Here is a 24,977-nt window from a genome sequence, read left to right as displayed (position 1 = left end):
CCGGTTGCACCATTGAAGATCGCTGGTCGATCCGAGATCATACGAGGTAATGAACCAGGATCGTCACACAAACGGATTGCACCATTCGAGTTCACCTTCTGACAGAGGATTGAGGTGAACCTCTGTTTGAACCACCGAAATTGATGGTTCAGAGCAGTTGGATCCGAGATCTTGTGTATTTTTCGTTGGTTTATTGTGTTTTGTAGTCGTGTTCGCATAGATACTGGTTTGTTTACAATTGCTATTTTAATGGGCTACAATAGTTTACAGGAAATTTAGGCCGATATATATTTAGGTATGCCCGAAGTATGGTAATTGTCATCAAATTGTTATTTAAAATATGATGCCAATTTTTGCCAAGCTGCTTCCTTCTGCTTACAAAACATGCCATCAGTTCTCTTACACTCTAAAATATCCAGTCTTTCTTGCACCAAATCATGATTTTTTTCTTTTTCAGAGAAAAACTTTTTTTAGGTACTGAAATTTTCTTTTCCATCGTCATGTGTACCCGCGTGTACCCCATTAAACTCACAACCGACCACAAGGTTGTAATCAATAAACAAATAGGCTTGTATGTAAATATCACGATGCCAACATTTACAGCAAGAACTTCAAACATGCTAAATAAAATTCTCTATGACTAGACGGAATTCAGTAGCCAATAGAAAACTTGCTTTCATTTTACAATCGATCTTTACCAACCTAAACCTAGATCGTGAGATTGAATGTCTGAACTCGTAAGTTCACTTTGGTGCAACACATATACACTGGATCTCAGACTCGACTTGAGATCACACTGAAACAAAGATCTTACGATCTCGGATCCAAACAGTTATTGGTGCAACCGGCCCTAAGTAATCGCTTCTGCAGGCCACGTGCGTGGGCCTTATTCCCTGCATTCCAATTAGGTGCCTGGGATCTTGGAGATGCACCTCGTGAGACCGTGTACGGGAGGACGTGCCAGTATTAAACGTATTAATTCTAATTGTCTCCTTGTATTTATTTTCACCGACCACGTGGCGACCTATACCTCGTGAGCAGGCGAGTGGGACACCTGGAGAGCCCACTATTACGTGTTATACCATTAGCATGCCTGACGCTGAGAGCGGGTCAGGTCTGAGTGTAATACGGGAGTTACCGAGGGTCCAGTCTTGCCTCACACGGGCGACGTCACGCTCTGAGATGGATGATAGCCGGGTCCGTGCCCTTCCACATGGTGGCGCCCATTACCAAACAACACCGTAGCGACCCTCTCGAAACCCGAACCGCGACAAAGTGTACACAAGATTGCACAGAATGCCACTATACACGTATGCAAATGTGCACACATGCACTTGCACAAGTATGTGATTGCGCACGTATGCTTCCCCCACCCCCTCCATTCCCCAGCAATCCAAATGTCACATTAGATGCAAAGCTTCGCTAGTACACAGTGCTCAAATATTGTATAAGTATGCAAATATTGTATAAGTTTGTAGGCACTGCCAGTCAATTTTCAATCAATCTGTAAACAGCATTCCAAAACGGTATAAATCATGCTGTTTGTAGGCACGGTGTGCAGTTTTTCAACTATGATCTTTCCAACTTTCTAGACAGACAGATGATTCTCAACTGTGTCCTGTAGACTCCCTGAACTTTAACAACAGGTATAGTGCTGGATGTTCCAGAAAACAACAGACATTAAGTTGACTGTAATTGTATGGCTACAAACAAGCCGTGGTATAATCCTGAGCATTCAGATATTTACCTGTAGTATGTTCTTCTACCTTTGCAGCCCCGGGGCTCCCCGATCCATTCTATCTCCCTCTGTGACTTGACCTCCTTCACCATCCATCTTCGCTTCCTTTCTGGGGACGGGACATACTTCTCATCAGCATCTTCACCGTCTTCAGACTCAGCCTTACACTTTCTCTCCTCTTCCTCGTCGTCAGAGGAGAGATCTGTATCCTGGATGGCCATCTGAGGACACCTACATCACAAACTCAACTAATAGAGGCAAACACTACTCAGCAATCAAAGAAAAAAGTGTGTGTGTGTGTGTGTGTAGTTATGTACGCACTTTAGAAGTTATACTTACTTGGCATAATAAAAAAACTACTTTAATTTTGCATGCAAATAATTAATAGAAATTAAATAATAAAAGACTGCAGTAATATTATAAATATGGTTGGTATAAAGTAAAAATTCAATAAAATTTAAAAATTTAAATAAATACTCAGTATACAATATTAATATAAACACGTGTATAAAATTAATTATTTTATTTAGTAAAAAATCAAAATAAATTTTAATTATTAATGAAAATGAATATATATGCTTCATATTTAATATAATTTATTAATATGAATTATTTATTAAATAATAATGTAATAATTTATAAAGCAAATAAATTATATATCTGAGGGAGATAACCAAACTTATGTAAATACACTTTAAAAAAATTATTAACACAATTCATATCACTAATACAAAACAAGAAATACATGTTTTTAATTACATGGACCCCCTATAAGGAATATTTTTCTTTAAATTATACAATTTATCAAAATTATTAATTTTACATTTTAATGTCTTATTCCAAATTACTCTTTGCAATTCCGAGTTTTGCATCCGTGCATTAATTTTACCAATATTTATTTCATTTTTTTTTTTTAGTTTTGATGTCATTGGAATTTTCAAGTTTGTTGATACCCCCACCCCCCCCCCCCCCCCCCCCCACACACACACACACACACAAACACGCACGCACGAACACACACGCACGCGTACGCACGGCACACATGCTCACTGCTCAGTCACAAAGTAGTGTTCAAGGCCGACCGAGATTGCCCGAGCCTGAAAAGTTTGGACAATTATCCACCCGAGCCCGCCCGAAGTCAAATTTCACTGCCTGACCATGCCTAACTGACACGCAGGCCTAGTGCCTAAACAACTTACTGCCTGCCCAAGTCGGCAAACACATTTACTTTGCTACGTTCCATCGTCAGCCAGTAAATAAAATACAAGTGTCTGTGTCGCTAGACAGTGGCGACTGGCGAGTATATGCGTGCACAGCCAGCAGTTACGCTCTCCTTCCACTCACTTACCTGTCCACACCCCTCCCCTCCTATACTTACCCTACTTCTCGCATTCCTGCACGTCAGCCGGACGGACCAGAGCGATAAGCGCTGCCATACCACCCGTCACGTACATACGTATTGCTATTGTGTCACGGGACGCAACCTTTCAAACGCCACACTAATACAGCCCGCAAGCGACATACCGTATTTACTCGCATATAGGTCGCGGCAATTTTACCAGATTTGATGGGGAAAAAAGGAAGTGTGACCTATATGTGAAGAAAAAATTTTTAAAATTTTTGAGGAATTTTTTTTTGCAATACAGTAGAATCCCGCCAATGCGACCCCACTCTGATGCGTCCATTCCGTTTATACGACCGTTTTTTGAGAAACCGTGTAAAATTTGAGCAGAGAAAGTAGAAAATTTGAGTAAAATCAGCTGAAAAACAAGTCTGTTACACTTTGTTGGGCGCTATGTGTTCACGTTTATCTTGGCGAGAGCTGGGGGCAGTGACTAGCCGAGCTCGCCGCGTCCACTATCGCACGAAAAGCCGTCTCAGCTGTCATGTTATCTTACCCGCCCACACGAAAAGCCGCTGAGGTAGCTTCTGCGAGAGCATAAGAAACTCGTCCGGCTAGGCTGGCGGTAGCGGCGACTTGACGTCATACGTGACGTGACGCTTACCCATGGTTGCTACAGAAATAGAATCTTAGAATTCCCTGACTTTTCCCTGTTTTCCAGACATTTAAGAGAAAAATTCCCTGACTTTCTTTTGAAGTACATACCATAAATATTAATGTGCATATGATTAAATGTAATATAAAAATTTCAACATGGGGTAAAATAAGTTTTTTTTTGTGTTATTTTGACGGCAGAATTGCGAATGTGTTTTTTTCCTTCGACATGGCTGGTGAGAGCTCTTCGACCCATATTGCTGAGTTGAATACTTTTGTAGCACAAAGTGCAGTACACAAAATTTATGTTTTTAGCAGAGGGTTTGATATGCTGAAACTGTGGCTCCTTGAGCCAATTCTCCTTAAAAGTAGTTTTCTTCGACATCTCTAAGCTAAAAAACTAAGTACATATTAATATTTTCAGGTTAGGTTAAAACATTATTGTTTATGAATTCTTAAAAAAATATAACTACACAAATACAAACACTATTACAGTTTCACATCTAGCAATATAACGGGCCTACTTAGATAATTACAATAGCAGCATTACAACATGCAATACTCTTAATCTTACAATGTTAACTAACGATTCTGGGGAAAAACATGTTCAGTTATGCATATTTTTTTTATACACAATGTAGCTAAATGTCATGCAACAGAACTCACGGATTATAACGGTTGAAAAAAGAAGTAATTAAAAAAAATAGGTAGAAAAAATGCAAAAACATAACCGCACACAAAAGCCACGTGTTTTCGTATCAGCTTGGTAGTCTTCAAAATGAGAATTGGTATTGCCTCTTTATCAAAATGCAATTTTCTTATGATTGCATCAAAAACTAACTTCACCTGAAACAACGCCTTTTAAATTCACGTAATAAGCTTTGTACTCACCTTATTCCACGTGAAAATAGCCTTCAAAAGATAAACAACGCCATGCCCATTCTGTAGTTCACTGCATGGAACGGAACATAATACAAAGTCTCAAGGGCAAATTAAAAAGGAGCAAAACACGAACAAATGAAGGCCTGGGTTCGCTAGTGAACAAATGAGTGCCTGGATTGGCCAGAAGTTATGGTGGGTGGTTGTAACAGCCTATTGCAACGGACAATCGTAGACCAAGTAAAAAAAAGTTGCAGTTGCCGTGTGCCTTAAGCAGCAGCCTTTTGCGGAGTCGTTTGGTAGCGGTACTAGTGCAACAAAGCTTTGTTTGAATTATACGCAATTTTAAGATTTCCAGAATTCGTAGAATTTTCCCTGACATTTCCCGGAATTCCCTGACCATTTTAATTTCCCTGACATTTCCCGGTTTTCCCGGTTTTCTAGTCCTGTAGCAACCATGTTACCTCTCCCATCCCCTACTAATTCTTCAAGGCGCATCCCTCCCAGAGCCACAAACCATGTAAAAACACCATCCCCCCCCCCCTTTTCCAACTAACATTTCAACACATTCTCTCCCTTATTTCAACCTTCTGCATGATAAACTGTCAGCATCCTCCTCCTCCCCTCCCACACCGCGTGCGGCAAAAGCCAGGTTGTATAGTCCATTCTCGGTCAAATAAATATTTTTATGGGCTTATACGACTGTCCTTCGCCGTTAATAAATACTTTATAAGTTTAAGTTATTATGATACAATTTGTTTATTAGTCACACAGCAGTTTCTGCTGAAAAATCACTAATACCTCGAATTTTATTGAATAGAAGAATCGAGCAGGGCCGTAAATATATTTATTTTACTGCATAGTTACTTTTCCATCTGCATTCGAACGTGTTTTTTTTTCTCTTTTTTTTTTATGCTGTAAAGGGTCGTGGAAAAGATAATTGCTTGAGCTGTCAAAATAAACATCGCTGACGGCAAGGGCGGCAGCGCATCCTGTCGGTCTGTCGCTGTGATTATCTACTCCAAAATCAGGTCACAGCATTTCAGGATAGCATTGTTCTTTTATCTTTCGTTTATAGCCGAATGTTTTCTACCTAATCCACACTAAGTTCCTTCGCCACGTTTTGAACAAAAATAACAACCAGCCGGCTAGCATAGCTGAACTCGCATGACGCAAATTCACTTAGCGCCAAAAAAAAATGGTAAACGAAGGGCGATGTTGCACCAATAAAGTCGAAAAAGGGAAGGGGAGAAGCAATGGTTTCCCCAGCCACTATATTATCTGTGTCGGGAACTTCCTCACGCATCAGACCACTCGCACGTTTAAAACGCAAACCGCTGTAGATATAAAAAATCATAACAGGCCTTTTTTATTCGAAATTAAATTTACTACAACTTTTATTCTGTGCATTTTTTCAATACAAAGCACTGTTTTCGAGTTATAGTCTACAATTAAGACTTTTTAAGAAGTCAGGAATCTAACTTGACTTCAATTTTCTATATTCGGTTATTACGAGTACTTGTGGTTACAACAATTTATCACGCCATTATCAGCTCTCATAGTAGTGGAGTTTTACAGTACCCGTTAACTCTTTCGTGCACGGCGCGCCGGCCGTTCGCGTCATTAAATTACCGGTGCGACCTATATGGGGGGAATCTTAAATACCAAATTCAAGACCTCAAATTATGGGTGCGACCTATATGCGATGGCGACCTATATGCGAGTAAATACGGTAATAAACCTTTAATAAACAGTTATCATTTCAACACTAAATCGTATGATTTTTCTATACAAAGATGGCGAAAATGGACACATTGCACTGTGTTGAAAAATTTTTTTCTCGGCAACAGGAGCTCCAAAATTGCTTTATAGGGTATCGTTTTTTTCGGGAGACATCATGCTATTTAAATACTGTAATATGAATTTAAAAAGTTGTCTATTTACACCAAGGACTATTTGAATGTGAAATCTATGCGAACAAAGGCGATTTTTTTATGTGTTTGGATATATTTGGGTGACGGGGGGCCGTGGGGGGGGGAATTGGCCCGAATTCTCTATTGCGATCATTCCGTTTATAAGTCTGTTTTTCCGGAAACTGTGAGGGGTCGCATCAGCGGGATTCTACTGAATATTTGAGTACACACAATGTAAAGAGAGGAGAGGGAGAAAAAATAAATTATTTTTGCCATTTTCTTTAGAGTAGGCTTCAAAGAAGTGGGCAGTTCCCTTCCGTTGTTAAGAAACGAAACAAACGAACCTCTTCCTGATGCACACTTTCTTCGGTTTCCCCTTGGGGCTCGCCTTGGCCGTGTACAGACACGAGATGCACACCCCGCAGTCCGGCTGCCGGCACACCTTGCAAGTGCCACAGCCGGCCGCGCTTCTGTTCTGGAACCAACAAACATCACATCATAAAGCACATGCGACTAAACAAGGTCAGTGTTTCTAAATTTTCCATGCAATTATTTTCGCTATTGTTTTGCGAGACAGTAGTGAAAATACTTTGAATTCTAGTTGCGTGATTATAACACCAAGTATGTTCATGTTTATATTTACGGGTGGTCCCGTTTAAAAAAAAAATACTTATATTGCACAAATGACATAACTTCAACAATAAACTGTTGGTACATGACAAACTCACGAAGTAAGCCATGCCAAATATTCGTAACCAATTGAATATTTGTCATTTCAAAATGCTAGTATTCAAAGTGGAATCAAATATGAATAATAGACTACTCATATTCATAAATTTGAGTTTTCCGAAATGCCTGCTAATTTGCCATCAACTAATTAATTCACCAATCCCTCAACTAGCCCGACTAATGCATTCATAAAAATGTTTATGTTATTTGAAAGTGTATTCTGAAACATTAGACTCCATAAATAGCAGGCTAATTTATATAATGTGTTCCAAAATGTATATATTCTTTCCATAATATAAAAGTGTAGAAAAACCCTTGACCTCTACAACCGAATATTTTATATGACAAATATGACACTGCGTAACGGGAGACAGGTGGTTACGTATTTACTGTCAGTCAACAGTTGTCCTCTACAAATTTTTTTTACACTTATGCCTCTTTTGAGCTCTTTTAGTACTTCACTTTAAATATATTTTTTATAACAAACATGCACAATCCATTAATAGTTACTTTACCTTGACACCATTTTCTTTTTTGTCTAACTGATCGTTGAAGAATTCCTCGAAAACATTCTGGACAAGCGGTGTAACAATGGTTTTAGTTGGTGCTTTAGGTCTTTGTTTGGACCTATATTTTCTTATCATTTCATCAGCTGTATTAATTTCTTGACTTCTTCTACAACAAAAATTTCACAGGTACTAAAACACTGGCTAGAATTTATACAATGTATGATGATATTTATTGTGACACTGAGTCTTGGACGATTTCAATTAAACTTCGTAAAAAAATTACAACAGCTTTATAATGTTTTAGACCAAATGTTTGTAATTTGACAGCCTGAAAAGTGCTGTTACAAATAATCTAAAGACAACATAAATCAAAATTTTAAGTGGGACTGCACAAGCAATCTAATAAATTTTTGGAAGAAATATATCCCTATGTTCTCTCTCCTGCCTGCATGCTGGTATAAATGTACCATTATATATTTCTGGCATGACCTGAGAACAGTCAGATCATCACAAATTTTGGATGCTCGTAAATTAGATATCTATCATACATTAACACCACAGTTAAAGTAAAACCTAAGCATACGTAGAGTTAATTCAACATTATCTCTTTGAACAGAAAACATTTTGTCACATCTGTTCCTCTAAAAGTAATGTGGTTAAATGATCAAGCACAGATTAAATTTTAACAAAATCAATCTAGTCTTACAACAAATTATTACCCGTGCTACTACATTCCAATGTACAGAACCTCAATGAATTGTGAACAAAGAAAATGAAAACTCTTGACGCCATGCCAATTTTTTCGTTTCTTCTGTCATTACTATTTTTAAATTTTAAATTTTAACTCGATACTTCCCTAGCAATTGATGTGCTGCCACAAATATTTCAAACAGATATTCATTTAGTGTAATATTGTGAATGTAGAAAGTTGCACAAATGATAATTACCAAGACTTGCACAACTTTTTACACCCATATTATTACCCTAAATAATGAGTATCAGTTGAATATATTTGTGGCAGAACAACAAATACAAGGAAAGTTTCGAGTTATAATTTTAGAAATAGCCCTTCAATAAAATTTATGATAAAAAAAATCTACATGGCATGTGAGACCATAACTAATGGGTTATATGACCTGTATCCTGTTTAAGATAACTGGGCAGTTCAATCAAATAAAATAAAATAGATACCACTTATGAAAATTGTCATTAGACTTTCGAAAAGAACGATGTGTATCAAGTTCAGTGGACAGTAAACAGTGCAACAGGTTTATGAATATTAGTAGTACATTAACAAAACAAAAATGTTATGTATATAATTTCAAACACAATGTAAAGTAATACATCTGAGCAACATGTCGTTATTTAACCTTAAGAACAAGCAGTATTTTATGTATTATACTATAGTAACCAGTGTACTTCATTCAAATAAAATTTTATTATCCCAGAAAACTCTTTCAAAAGGCCAATTCTGATTATGGCATATTCATATAGAAACTGTGCATCACAATTGTATAAAGGACAGTGATTATTTATATGTTACTAACACACACACACACATGTATCACAGACACAAACCTGTGGCGAAAGTAATTCCCTCTCCGCTAAATGCATGGACAGTGTTGCCAGATAGGGAAGATGACATTCTGGTACACGATACCTTAAAATCCCTGGTACTTTTCATACAGCTCTGACATGCTAATAAAAAGGTTTTTAATAATAAATTTATTTAATGTATTTTGATAGTAAAGTTATTCATTAGGGAAAGAGAAAAAAAACATTATTTAAGACAAAATTATAGCAGTCAAGTTCTAACAAAAATTTGGTTGGTACTTACATAATCACAAGTTCATACCTAGCAACTATTTTAGTACTAACTTCCAGTACGGCAGTAAAGTTGACTATTATTTACATAAGAAATAATATTATTTTCCCGTCATTTTCTTGACAATACTGCCTTAAGAATTCCTCAATTCAATTCCCGCTTACGCTCTACTCTGTGTACTCTTCATACTAATAATGATATTATTTATAGACTTATAACAAACTACAATAATCTATACTTGAATTCCAACAGTGTTTAATTATAAATTCTGATTTATGTCTGTCATATCTATATTTTTTCCCCCTTCAATTGTTCTCTTAACATTTAATAATATGTTTTTACCTAAATGTTTTATGTGTTATGGTTCTTTAACCTTTGTCGGTGTTTTGTCTGTTTTGTTATTATCGCTGCTAGTGTGTGGCACTCTTGCTCTCGTTTGCTGGCCATCTGTAGATGTTTTCCCTCCCATGGTACCGACGGAGGGTGGGAGTCCATACACTGGTACTGATGACTGTGTTCCTGTTATTGCATGTAGTGCACCACCACTAAAGTCTACGACTGTTGGTGGGCATGTCGCACCCTGAGTACAAGACTATCGTTATTCAAAAAATTGAGTTTATGAGATATTTTTACCATAAGCAGGAAAATATCATTATCTAGGCACTGCAAGAACATCGCAATATTATATTTACTTTTACGGGACTTATGGCAAATAATGTAGTGTTGCACTCTGGAAAACATTATATAAGAATATGTGCAAGACTATGGCATCTGAGCTGTGATATTATTGCACTGATTTTTGAGTTATGATAGTCTTGTACTGAGGGTGCGATGTGACAAATTCCAAATAAAAAAAATAAAAAAAAATAATCGAGAATGTCGTGAACCCGACACCAAAGCGTTGAATTCTGGCGCGCGGGCCAGGCGCACACCGTGTGGCTGACCTCTTGCTGAAGGAGAAGCCGGACAGCTTGACGAGCGTGCGCATGCAGGGAGCAGCGATGAGGGGGTCGTCGTCCTCCGCCTCCGCCGCATCAAACCCCACCACCTGGCTGCACACGAACTCTGCGTGCCGCATCAGCACGTCCTCCGTCAGCCTGGCCATCCCGTCGGGGACCACGCATTCCTGCAGGCATCGCGCCCGTCCCACATCACGTCAGTGCTTCTCGAAACTTTCCGAAGCTCGACAACTCTTAAAATCCTCTCGTTCATTCTTTTTTTTTTCCCCCGTTTTACCACACAAGCATTTTCACACAACAGTATGGGAAAAGTGAAAGTACAGACATGAAAGTAAAATAAATAATACAGGTAAAAATATATAGAAAATTAAGATAAAATACCTTTCGGCATAGCCTACAGCTTCTGGAAATGTTTTGGAAACTTCTATAAACTTCTGGAATATTTTTCAAGAACTTAAATGGTCACAACATTCTGTTATGTTCTCCAGCATTCCAAAATGATTGATGAAATATTTTCTCAAATCCCACGCAGCGAAAATATTTTTAAATGTCCTTAACTCAATGCATCCAGCATTGAATAGCTTAATAGCGATTTTTCTGTTTTTCAAAATACCTTCCACATTTCTACCCCTTTGGTTAGATATTGCCCATTAACTAACTTGACAAAGATTTTTCTTTACTATATTTTTATATTTTATGTTTATGTTAAGAAGTGATATGTAAAAAATTACAGCAATCGTCGTGTCCATAAAATTGTGATATATATATGTACTCACACATACCGTATTTACTCGTGTATAGCGCGCCCTCGTGTATAGCGCGCACCACGATTTTTGCAACTAATTCCAAAGAAAAAAAAAATTGAAATTTTTTTTTTTTTCCCATAAATAAATTTTACTAAAATTTTGTGGTACCTGATTATTTAAATTGATGTGTGGTGATGCGTCAGGAAAATACATAAACTCTGCTGTCTAAACGGAAGATAATGAAGTGCTATATCGCCACAACTGGTACGTGGGCTGGAGGGAGGGAGGAAGGGAGGGAGGCGTGCCGCGCTACGTTGCTAAGCTGGCGCGGAGAACTATATGACTCACCGGTGAGGAATGGAGGAAGCGAAGAAGTTGGCTGGGGGGGGGGGGGGGGGGGGGGGGAACTGGTGACAACATTCTCTCTTTCTCTCTCTCTCTCTTTTTACTAGCTTCTGAGCTGGCTTTCTGTAAAGGGGGGAGGTCTAAAAATAAACAAGAGACCATGATGTGCGAGCTTGCGCGCGCGTGTGCGTGTTTGTGTGTGAAAGAGAGGCCTTGTTGCTTGTGCGTATGTGTGGGGGCTGGCCAGAAACGTCACCCGTCACCCGGCAGTTAACGACTTCCACTCCTCCCCACCTCCCCCCCCCCCCAAACTTTTTTTTTCCGTGTATAGCGCGCATCCTTATTTTTTTCCTTTACTTGAGGGGGAAAAAGGGCGCGCTATACACGAGTATATACGGTATATGCACACACACTTTCGAGTTGACAATGATTTTTGGGTCTATTATAAAGGAAAGAATCCTTCATAGCTAAGACTATGCATTTTGTCTAATGTCCATATTTTCTCCAAGTTCAAGTGATTTATATGATTTTTCTATCTTTTCGTAATTATTTATACACTACAGTCCCGTTATAGCGAGGTGTCGCGGTTCCGGGTTTGATCCTCGCTATAACCGTGTCCTCGCTATAACCGAATTGGACAAATTTTGGCCCCCAAAAAATAAAAATTAACCGAAAATAGCATAAAAATTGTGTTTAAACCTGTATAATTGGAAAATAACAGGTTATATTAACGAAATCTTAATTTCTGTGAGCAGATGTGTGAATTCTCTTTAAAACGATACCCCATAAGTACGGATGCGATCACCGATTGCGTCAAAATAACCAGAATACCCTACCACGCCACGTAAGTATAGCATCTCAGTCCGCGGCCGACGCAGCATTGTCCTGCTATCTATTGCCGACGCGGGCTGTCTGCTGGCGGCCATGTTGGTTCGGGATGTTGCAAACAGGTGGTGCTAGTGTAGCGCGACAATTTAATGCCTTACAAAATAGCAGGAGTGCGGCTGCGGCAAAGCACGTACGCCTCAAACGAAATAGTCCAGTCGCTGGAAAACTGTACTTTTTCATTTAAAGAAACCTGTCAACTTTTTTAGAAAATATATTTGGGATTAAACTCAAACCATCACCACCCCTTTCCCGGACAAATACCCCAACAACTGACCGAAACAAAAGTTACAAGAAAACTGTCCTAGCGATTCGGAAATAAATACGGTAGTGCCTACTAGAGGTGTAAAAGTAACGAAAAAATGTGTACCCGTATGTATTCGTTACTATAACAATTAGTACTCGTTACTATCGTTACGTTACTCGTTACTTCTGATATCGCATAACATTCTATGTTATGTTGCAGCAACGAATCCAGTCGTATTGCGTACGCGTACAGTATGACGTCGCGTAAATAATAATAAATAGAATATAAACAATTAACAATATTTGATAATTAATAGTTTTTGTTAACCAAGAAACAATTAAATCTCATTAGAGCGGCTTTTTAATATTATCTCTTTTAAGATAACAACAACAAAAAACGTGAAAATATGCGATTATAAAAACAAAAACATACATATTTCTAATTTGTAAAAAATACTTTCTTACGTTGTTTCTGTTCCAATATCAAACTTTGTCTACACACGGTACAGATAACTAACGGAAGTTTGATAAAATAAAGAAAGGACGGGATTCTATTTTTAAAGCCACGCACTTAGGTGGCGACTGCACGGCTGAAGAATGAGACGCGTCAACGGCAAGATGTCTAGTGGCGAGCGAGAGGGGTGGAGATAAAGCAGACAAATAACAAAAGCGCGCTTCAAGCTCTCACGCTGTAAATTCCTCACAAATACCTCGTTATAGCCGTGTTCTCGCTATTACCGTGCTCGCTATAACGAGATTCTACTGTATATTTCTATTCTTTTTATCCCTGGGTATTGATTTTGTGAAAACCGTTTCAACCACCAACGACTTTGTACCAAATTTAATTTTGTTAAATGCTATCATTTACAAAGGTACAATATTGTAACGTTGATCACTATTGGTTGTTTAATTTTCACTTCAAAGCAGAGTACACTTATGTTTTATTTAGGACAAAAGAACTATCATTACCATTAGAAATAACAAAAACATGTCTAGAACAGTACTACTCAGAAAAATAAAAATAAATATAAAACTTTTTGTTTGTCTGAAACATATGCCATCATTAAAGTAAAATGTGTTACTATGTAAGACATACAAGATCAAACTATATAATAGTGATTTTTTCCAATCTATTTACGTTATACATTTTCGTACAAAATTCATGCTATTCAATGAATTTTCCATGATAAAAGATTAACTTTTTTTGTAATTTGAGTTAAGTTTTGCCAAATTGCTGTTTTTGATTTCATGTTTTTGGTTACATTTTGGTGAATTAACATTTTGGGGTTATATTATATGGACATTCTTTGCAGTTTTATTTCAGTTTTACTGCAATTTACCATATAATTTTGACCTTAACGATTACCTTCTTATGATTACGAAAATCTACTAGCCTCAAGTTTTTCCAGCAGATCTGGGAATGACGTCTGGGGATGTTCAACCAGTATCTCGATGACCAGTTTGCTGAGAAAAGCTTTCTGGTGAATGGCATTCATGAAAGGCACATAGTCCGGGCTGGGCTCCATCAGGATGTAATCTGCAAAGTCCGTTGAGAGGCCGATGATGGCCCTCTCCCCGCCATCGTAGCCGGACAGCCACCACTGGTTGATGGGGCCCAAATCTTTGGCTGGGACACCTCCTGCAATCGAAAATAATATTATTCATGAATTAGGAACTACCTTGCTGACCACAACCAGAAAAAATTGTTGTTCAGTGTGTTAATCCAGTTAGTTATAGTTTTTAACAAATATGCTTCAGAAGAGTCAAATGAGGTAAAAAAAAAAATTATCAAATAATAAATAAAATCTTGCAGTTGTATTTTGCCGCCCACAACGGTTGGCAGTTTTCCAGACATTGAGTAACTTTACCCCTGAATGTTGTCCAACCACTAGATGAGGATGTGCGCCGGTTGCCTATTCTACCAGGAGGACTCCACAGCAGCTTCCTTGTGTTGTGCGCGTGCCGCCTGACATGAAGGGGGGAGGGGACCATGTGACCAATCACACGACCTGCCCACCCCCTCCATCCACCAGTACGGAGGAGGAGTAACGTGGACCTCCTGCTTCGATCTAGATAGTGGGGGCAGGGAGCCAGCCGACTATAAAGAGGCCTGGACTGGCCAAAGTCAAGCAGAGTGAGAGTTGCTCTCCGTAAAGACCGTCGCCCTGCCAGCCACCGCTACAAAAACATCACTCTGCCCGACTGACCACCGAACTACGAAACGGACTTGGCCTCACAAACTGGTAATGTGGACTTTATTTCTGGCTCAGTTTGGACTTAGCACGATCAGTGCTGGGGGACCTGTGGCTGTCAAAGAAGTGACACTGAAGTGAAAAAGTAAGTGTACTCGCTCAAGGAACTCGTGCAGCGAGTTAGGACTCATCAAGCGACTAGTTAGAAGAAAATCGCTCTGCAGAATTAGGACCTTTAGGTTGGTGGAAATAAGGCCTGAGGTCATAAAACACTCGCCAACGATAGTCATAATTTTATTGGTCAGGCGAGTACGAGTGAGCGAGTAAGTCAGAATATCAATGCAAGAAGGGTACAAGCCATCAGTAAGCAACAAGCGGTATTGTTAGTGTGGTTGGACATAGGCAGACTGACATGGCCGTGTAACACAATCTGATATTGACTTTGGCGATGTGACGTCGACATAACCAAACCGTGACGGACCTATTGAGTCAATTGTGTCTCATTGGAACAGGAGTTTGCATATACATGTTGGTGATCCACTGTGAACGAGTGTGAAAGATGTGGACATCCAACAAGTTGGGGAAGTGACCAGTGACCAGTCTTTCTCCCAGCACTCTGCATCGCGACTGGGAGCTGGTATTCCAGTCATCGCGACCGCCGTTGAAGTCCGGGTTAGGTGCTGTTGGGGAAGGCACTGTTATTAGGGGCTCGGGCCACAACCATCAACACGAGGAGCAAAACACCTGCCAGGTGTCCATTGCAACAATAAGTGAAATGCAGCGGACTGTGTCTCAAGAGCAGCCGGCTACAGTCCTCAGACAGGGACAATGAGACGTGAAACAACTGCAAGACACCGCCGACGGCGCACTCTTCTCAAGGTTTAAAATAAGAGGAACCAGGTCACGTTCCTGCAATGTTATTGATGCTGCGTTTAAATCCGAGTGCTCCAAGCATGTCGTGGGGACTGTCACTGCGCTCTGTCACCAGAGGACAGTGACAATTGTTTTTTTAATGCATTAAATTGAACATGAACTTGAAAATAATAAAAATACACAATCAAAAAGGATGATTTCCTCATAACATTACCTTCAGGCTGGGTCGACTCCTCGTATATGGCTTTGAGGTAACCAGAGAAGTACAACTGTGCCCCTTCCTCTACCAGGCAGCTGTCCAAGGGACACATGTGGCCTTCCTTGTCGTACACACTGCAACATGACGAGGTGAAACATCGCCAAGCACACATTAGCAACGCGACACACACAACCATTAGGGTGGGCCAATAAAATTCTCAAATCTTCCAATACCATTCAATTTTTAGTATTCAAAAATTGTATATGCAAGGAAAACGATTCTAAGAAAAATATTTGGGAAATTGAAATTAAGTAATTCAAATACTAGTACATTTGATGATAAATCAAAGACTAAACAATAAATATAGTAACTTTTCCACAAGAAGCCGCATACCAGGAGGTGCTGTAAAGTTCATGGCTTTGATTCCTTCTAGTTGAAATAGAAAAACAAGTTTGAGCACATTTGGAAGTTAAAATTTTATGTTTTTTTAATTCATACAATTTTTTTCATAACAGGTAAAATCTCGGATGACAGTCACAACCAAGTTTCACATTTTTTGGATTTACAGGCTGTTATAAATTTTTTTTTTCTCCCGGGAAAGTCAGCAAAGGACATTCCCACTGAGATGTCACAACACTGGGAGAGACGTTTCCTTCCTACAGCACTGTTTGAACTTGGAAATCTTGTTTCAAGACTGCCCATTTCAGCATTTAAATAGCCCCCCAGCAGTGGGCATCCTTAAACCGCAAATGACACTGCAACATGCTACTATGTCCATGAGCTGCTGATTCTTGAGATCCAGCAAATATCCACCACAAAGACAGCTCAGATACTGGACGTCTCCAGGGAGCGTGTGGGGTTTATTAGTACCGTGATCCTAGTGATCAGCGGAAGGAACAAGTTTAGACCACTGGATCAATGTTTGAATGATCTTGATACGTGATATGGGATAGTTACTGTATTTTTAGTACAGAAAGGACCTATTTTGTATTATCAGTTTTTGAAGGAGTATTATGGCAGTTTGATTTCAAGAAAGTGAGAAATGAAAATAGATGTTAAAAGCTTTAGCGAGAAGACGTGCTAAGCTGTTACGAGGCATTGTATGGTGTCGAGCCTTGTTGCGACACGTCATTTCGTGTCTTTTCTGATCCTGTGTGCCTTACTCATGCTCAAGAAGAAACATCACTACGGGGGCTCACCTGAAGTGTGTGATCTTGTTCTGCGGGCGGACGTCCTCCTCGTCAATGTCCTCTTCCTCGCCGGTGAAGAGCGACAGCCGGGGGTCGATGAGGGCCAGGGACTCCTCCGCGGCCCCGGGCGGGTGGCCGTGGTACCAGCGCAGCTGCGGCCCACCCAGGAGCTGGCGGCACTCGGCGCACCGCTGGTGCCTCAAGAGCCGGTCCTCTTCCGGACGCTCCCCGCTCGCCCCCTTGCTCCGCTTCCTGAGCGGCGGGCCGTCGACGCGGTCTAGGACCACCACCGGCTTCTTCTTCAGGTCCCATCTCAGCAACTGCTCTTCCAGACTGATCCCCTCCACCTCCTTCAGACCATTCACGCTCCTTCTTTGTCTACCCTCTGAAAAAAACAAGTTCGAAAAATCAAAAGCATGCACAACCAAGCAAAAAAATGTTCAGTACAGTGAAAGGTCTTAATGCGCCACGTTTGGAACCACCGCCATGCCAGATTATCGTACGTCAACGTACTTTTGCAAAAGAAAACAAAACAAAACGTATACACTTACAGTACAATGTTGTTTAAAACATGTTCTTCCTACCCGCCTTCTTTGTCGCAGGTTTCTCACTGGCCTACCCCTTCTCCTCCCACCTGTGACGGCTCAGAGCACATGTGGACTAGATGCCCAAATTTGCACTTAAGGCAGTGAGCGCCTTTACTGGCCTCATCATTGTGGTATTCTAGCAACATTTAACTAGTTAGGGACGACGGTGCATGTGTCTAGGAGACTATCATGGGTGCAATGGTGGCCATTAGTTTAGTTCTAAATTCTGACTAGCTATAATGTTCCTTGTTGATTGCAAATTATTCTAATTCTGCATTTTCTAATCTACTATGCCAAAATGGTCATTATCCCAAACTGAGGTTGCCATTACTACAACATCCAGGGAGACTGTAATTTGTCCATTTCTATAGAACTGGGTAATGTTTTACCTTGTGTTAAAACTTTCCGCCTGTCATACACATGAAGGTTGATGAACCTCCTGGATGATTGATTGTGTAATCACATATTAATTGTGTAATACTTATACTAATTTTTTTTGCACTTTTTTTTCACTTTTTTTTTGCCGACGTTCGTGGTCAAAGGCCTTAATCTCGTATCAAGTAAGTCAGTAATGTGTTGACATAAAAAATTTTGATTGCGTGCCTCTTACTTTGGTTCCGGAATTAAGTTTGTTGATACACTGCGCTTGCTGCTGACCAAGATATTGCACGATGCTGTGATGGTATCATGCCCCCGGGCATTAAACATTTCTGATAACTTGTATCCGATTTAATGAATATTGTTGATTTATTGTAACTTTAACTACTGACTTCTTTGCTATTGTTCGAAATCCATGACTGAATAGCTGGGGACGGAATCCCCTTGTAACTACCTGTTGTAATCTCCTTCAGCTTTTGTATTTAGGTACATAAAAGCGTGTCCTGTGTGAATTCTCCGTGTTTCTGTGTCCTTAACACAAAGGACCACTAATATGTTTTACCTTGTTATTGACTCCTATGCATGCATAGTTGGGAGTCTAACATACCCTCATTGTGGTTCGGAAAAAAAAATTAGATAAAAATGATTGGACAGTACTGTAATAATAGTAAAAATTTTAATTTTGCACTAAGCATTGCATAAATATGTCAACTTAAAAACAAAAAACAACCTGCACACACACATTATATATTTTTTTTAATTTATATAATATTAACACAGCAATGATAAAAAATTTTTGAAGCTGTAAGTATGATGACTTACCTCTTTTAATACTGGAAGGCGATTCTTTTACATCGATGCTCACCCTGCCATTACAGTACTTCTCTAGGTTGGTGAGATCAATACGCTCTAAGTTCACTCTCAACAGTCTGTCAGAGCTGGACATTATTTACCACGTATGCTGAAAAATTAACAAATAATTCACGTAAAAGCCTACATCAAGAACAGTTCATTTTGCTAGCATACAGATAAAAAGTCTATTTTTATGTACTCAACAGTGAAGTTTCAAAGAAATTATTCAGTCTTGTTAACTTGCAAACTTTAAATTGTATCTGACATTTTTTTTGTAAAATGTACACAAAAAATAGTTGAATACAATCAGAAAAATTGGTGAAAATTTGAAACTTTGAATCTGAGCCAGTAATTTGTAAACCAGATTCTAGCACTCAATGAAACTCACAGATTTCGGTAAGTAAAGAAAACAGGAAATCTTTATGTGATCCTCCTTTTGAGAAATTAGACCTTGAAATCATCATCATGGCTGGAAAATACTGCTGCTACAGTTAAAAACGCAAACATTTTCATTTTGTGATTCCAATCCCAAGTCATTTTAAATGGTCATCAAAAAGTGGTGATTATATACATTAAGTTTGGCATATTTCAAGTTCATCTGAGTTAAGTTTCATAAAATATTTTGTTCCATTTGTATAGAATTTAAGTAATCCTTTAAAGTTGTCTTTATGTCTAAGAAAATCAGAACACTATTTTCCAGAAGGGGACAATAATGACCATTTTTTTGGTAAATTGCAAAACACAATGAAGCCTAGATTCATGATGGGCAATCAAAATGAAATGAATATTCTTTAGAGTACCTTTTTTTTTTTTTGGTTACATGTAATAAAAAATTATATTAAAAAGTGGAGAAAACTTTTATTTAAAAATTGTGCACACTGTGCAGTGAATGTACCTCCGGAGCCCAAACAGTGAAGGCACGGGCCAAACCCCCCAGGAGCGGCACTTGGGCAGGGCAAGCCAGGCAACTGCCCCGGACCACCACTGCAGACCACCTAGCCACACCTGCCTAATGCAGCAGCTCAGGGGCATACCCTGGAACTTCACGTATGGGAAGCGAACCATCCGACCCCGTTAGTAACGCAATCCCCTACGTACATAATTTTCCCCCCAAAATAAGGAGTGCATACTTGAACACACAACTTGCAAATTTGTCCCATGTTGAAATTATGTTATAATATTAACTGAATAATGCAACTACTGAAGTAATAATTAAGTACTATAAAAAGACCAGGCTCGGTGCCCTACACCCCCAGGAGTCAATCCTGGATCCGCCCCTGGTGGCAGCTACAACATTGTGAATATGAAGACCTTAATATGGTTGATTTTCAAAATTTGAAAGGTTTTCCAAACAAAGAGTTTCAAAGTTTTCCATTTATATTTTCTAACTTTTAATGGTTTTTATGCAATGATTTCCCTAGGTATGGAGTTTTTATGAATTCAGTCCAAATTGATAACATCCCTATAAGGGATAATCGAGCAAAAATCGAAGTAGACAAAAATACCATTATTAGAATTTTTTTTTTTTTTAATTACCCTTTAACTCCCAATTTACAAAGGCATTGGCAGCATCTGAATACTAGCCTAATGGATCCCTTAAATATTAATTTACCATTCATCCCTTGATAATGAGACCTTACATTGTAGCTGCATTTGCTAAGGGCGTGGAGATGTCTATGTTATGGATACATCAATATGTGTTAAGATACACATGTTTTTAAAGAACATACATCACATATGTATGCTTGCTAGTGCAGCCCTGTATCAATTTCCAAAGAAATCACCTTTTTAAAACTTGTGTATATAATTAATGTACTTTTACCTTACAAAGAGCACTTTGTGTCTCTTATTATTTATTGGAGCATGAAAGAGCAAAAAATAATTTTTTTTTTTTAGCTGTCAACAGCTTTAAGACAAAGACCAGAAACATTTCTTTTGTATCAATATATTAACTTATTATTCACAATATTTTCTTTAAATCTAAAATATCATCTATTCTTCAGGGCATAAGTGAGAAAACAATAATCAATATTCAGGATCACTTCCGGAAAAAAAAACACCATGTTCCGTGCCTCACACATGAAAACAGTACACAACAAAACACAACAATTAACCCCATACCGAGGGTCCAAAAAGGCGGCTATTGTAGAACTAGAACAAAAGAAAAATGCACTCTCATACAGTTCTGAAATTATTATCAAAATAAATTAAACCATAAAATATTCAAGGCAAATGAAAACTAATAACGACATTAGGATGTGCCTCACCGCTTACGTATTGCTTCTACTAGAATGTCAACAAACCAGTTATTTCTTTAGAAAGCAGAAACTTGTCACACAACATTAGCATTCCAGTCTCCTGGTTTCCCGCGCAAAAAGACAGATTCTGCATAGAGACAAGGACAACGCAGCAGCAGTAGCAAAGCAAACATTGGCCAAAGAATCTGTATACACATGAGATATTTCCTATATACATGGAGTAAACCTAAACGTGCAAAATACTCCCGGCCATCGAGGGGAATTGCATTAAATCAGTTAAACAACAAAAAAGTTAACATTTTAATATTAAAAAGTTTCTGATTAGATTTGTGTACTAAGTTTTCGTTCACAACCTAATAGTTGCAATTGTTAGGTTCGATTGCATTTTTCAATGTCAGTAGAGGAACTAGACTCTGAGGAAAAGGTTCCGGAGACAAAGACAATATCAACGTTGCAAACATATGATTCCGAATCGGCTGCGTTGCCAGACCAACCAGGAGTCAGAGACAAAGAGAATATGTTATTCGCCAGAGAGTGACTGTCATAAGTGATCTGTTGTTGAGCCACAAATTGCCACCAAGTCAAGCTTCCCATTACACTACCCGATGACATGTCTGCAAGAAACACGACCAGAATCACACCAGTACATCCAACCTAGATACACAGGGCTCCAGTCTACCTGTGAGATTGTCGTAGGCTGGTCGACTTGTCCCTGAAATGTTACTATTTTGCCGGCTACTCAGGGTTCGGTAGAGGGGGGTTCAGGCCGCGTGGCCGAGGGACTTAGTCTCCAGAATTAAAATTAAAACAACTCGAATAAAGTTTCCTGGTCCTTTATGCACAGTAAGATGAATACTTTACATGGGGCTGCCGCGTTTCCGCCTGTGACTATGTCTATTGGGCGAAGCCTGGTTCCACGCACTTTTATTGTACTGAAAATATGGGACGTCCCGCCCATGACGAGGATTACCCATGCAGCAAAGACTTGAATTCGTTATGACACGTGTAATAAGATAGCTGTCTGACTGTACAACACAATGACCGGGAAGACACGTAAAAACACAGTACATGCGACGGCGAACGTCCAGTTTACAAAAATACTCCGCGACACGCAAAACTTAAGAGAAGAATACACGTGAGAAAAAGACAAGATGAGAAACGCGACTGAATGACAAGGCGACTGAAAAGTTGAAATCACTTCTGCACGGCACAGTCCGGAGCTACTGCTAATACCGCACCCGTTCCAATCTCACCGTCCCGGAGCGACGTCGCACATGCGTCCGTTACCTCTCGTGCCGGGTCCACGACTGCCTCCCACTCCCCTGGCGCGCATGAGCGCGCGCGTCTATCCCCTTTCTGCGAGCCCGCGGAACACGCTGATTGGTCACAGGCGGAAGCCACGGCCTTGGCGCCCGGTGAACAAATAAAAACTTACACAAATACATAAATCTTCAATACAAAATTAATAACAATAAAATAAAAAAATAAAAAATATAAGCAAAATTTATACAAAAACGTAAAACAAAAATATATTTACAATAAAATAATATGTCAAATCATGTAAAGAAATAACACGTCGCACATCACCTACACTTGCGTCGCACTAAACACGCAAGAGATGGCGCTGGCGAGGCATAACGGCCTGAAGGATTCGGGGAGACACTTGGGTCGACGTCAAGATTACGAATTGGACAATCCAATGTCACCATAAAATAACATACTGGCGGTAACAGCAGTCACCCCTTCTGTATGTGGTGCTACCCGAATATGATAGAGTACTTGAGAGACTATAAGTAGGGTTACACAAAGGGGCAGCTGCCGAACTCTGGCCCACAATGTAGCATGATACTATCACTCACTCACTTCATGTGGTATTGCCATTATAGCCTGCAGTACACGAGCCCGGAGCCCGGGCTCTTGATCGATGACCCAGGACGACGACCTGGTGCTCTGCTCCAGTGTTTCTAATGGCAGCAGTCGATGCACTAATGTGCTCTGGCTGTTACCCTGGTAATAGGTGACAAATCATGGGTTCAAGTCCCATGCACCGGCTAGCTAATGCAATGTATCTCAAGGAATGTGTATGGCCCACCTGGATGGGGGACAAAAGTACCATGATAAATGACAGTAAACTTAGTTTTTAGTATGTTTGTTTTACTGCATACAGCAACTCTGTGCATATTGCTAGCCATGGGTCTGGCCTTCCGCGTGCGAGTGCAAAAGCACGTTCCAAAGCACTGTATATTAGTGGTAACACTCTCACCCTGAAAGTGGTGTAAGCTATGGTGATTGGAGTCCGTAAAGAAAGTTCACACCACTGGACAACAAGAACGGAGCACAGAGAATTTTGTCCTTAACAAAAGCACTTGGACGTTTACCCAACAGTGGGGACATGAAAGATGATCAGTTCACACAAGAAACTCATTTGATATGGACATGCAGTGCTGAGTGCACCATTTACACTGAGCATATTAATTACATATTATGCTTGGGCAGAGATCCCCTTTAGGTATACGTCCTACAGTGATGTTACATGCCCCTCCAGCTTAGCCCCAAGTTGAAAACTAATTAATAATTTGTCGACGTTAGGGCCGTTCCCGTGGTTCGGAGTCGCTGCCCAGCTGCTCCGGTAGAGAGGGTACGTGCCACGTGGCAAGGGAACTACCCTAACTCGGGTGAAATAAAAGAGTTTATGATGTTAAGCTGGGTTTAATGCACACGTCACACACTGTACATGGGCTGTCACGGCTCCCCTCTGTGACAGTCCATCAGGGCGAGGCCCGGCTCCATGCACTTTGAGCGCGACACGACACTACCAGTGACCTGACTGGCGGTGACATGACAGTGACGCGACTGACAGTGGCGTGAATGATGGTGATGTGACTGGCAGTGACGCGAATGACGATGACACGAAAGACTGACATAACTGCCGACGTGAACGACAGTGATGTGACTGATGGTGACGTGATTGACGGTGACGTGACTAACAGTGACGCGAATGACGATGACACGAAAGACTGTGACATAACTGCCGATGCGAACGACTGTGACGTGACTAATGGTGACGTGACTGACAGTGATGCGAATAACGCTGACACGAAAGACTATGACATAACTGCCGACGCGAACGACGGTGACGTGACTAACGGTGATGTGACTGACAACGCGAATGACGGTGACGTGACAACGGTGACACGACTAACAGTGTCCGATCGACTCTCACTCACAACTTCGCGACCGCACTCTCTCATGCCACTCAGGCGACTGACTTGACCCATGCTCCGCGACGTCTCAGCGGCCTCCCCCTTGCCGCGCGCACATGAATCCCCCCTCTTCCCTTCGTGTGCGAGTGCGTGGAGCCACATGGTCACAGGCGGGGAGACGCGACTCAGTCGCCCGGGAAACACATCTACAGGTACACAACAAGACAAATAGATATTTACACCCTCACATAATTACATAAACAAAACCTTTGTTACACTTTTGTGCACAGGCGCCGGCGCACACGCAAGCCTGAAGCAGCAACGGGCAATAATGGCCTCAGAGAACCGGAGGAGCACTTGGGACGACGTTAAATTGATATTTCACATGTTCAGCCAGAAAGCACCCAGTGTGGGCAACATTCAAACCCATGACAGGCCCACAGAGATCGAGGAGGGGTACACGAGATATGGCCCC

At 40.2% G+C, this 24,977-nt stretch overlaps 1 protein-coding gene across 5 annotated transcripts in view; it reads right to left on the bottom strand.

The window, feature by feature from the left end:
- The window catches only part of LOC134533765 (DNA (cytosine-5)-methyltransferase 1-like), a 104,222-nt gene extending 82,792 nt beyond the window's left edge, over nt 1-21,430 (bottom strand). For 2 of the 5 annotated variants that reach the window (XR_010075393.1, XR_010075392.1), the window contains exons 1-9: nt 21,309-21,404; nt 19,012-19,150; nt 17,234-17,609; nt 16,050-16,168; nt 14,165-14,409; nt 10,534-10,715; nt 7,771-7,930; nt 6,871-7,001; nt 1,748-1,969 (exon numbers count right to left, since the gene is read on the bottom strand). Coding sequence is in view for 3 of the 5 variants with exons in the window: in XM_063371418.1 (XP_063227488.1) it covers nt 1,748-1,969; nt 6,871-7,001; nt 7,771-7,930; nt 10,534-10,715; nt 14,165-14,409; nt 16,050-16,168; nt 17,234-17,609; nt 19,012-19,135 (1,559 nt within the window). In the remaining 2 variants the exon portion in view is untranslated. The other 3 variants (XM_063371418.1, XM_063371427.1, XM_063371410.1) reach the window with 3 other exon arrangements.
- Between the last annotated feature and the right edge of the window lie 3,547 nt (nt 21,431-24,977).

The sequence above is a fragment of the Bacillus rossius genome, chromosome 1, assembly GCF_032445375.1.
Source record: "Bacillus rossius redtenbacheri isolate Brsri chromosome 1, Brsri_v3, whole genome shotgun sequence".
NCBI classification, from domain to species: domain Eukaryota; kingdom Metazoa; phylum Arthropoda; class Insecta; order Phasmatodea; family Bacillidae; genus Bacillus; species Bacillus rossius.
The sequence above is the reverse complement of the archived record's forward strand: the minus strand, read 5'-3'. Positions and strand labels throughout refer to the sequence as shown.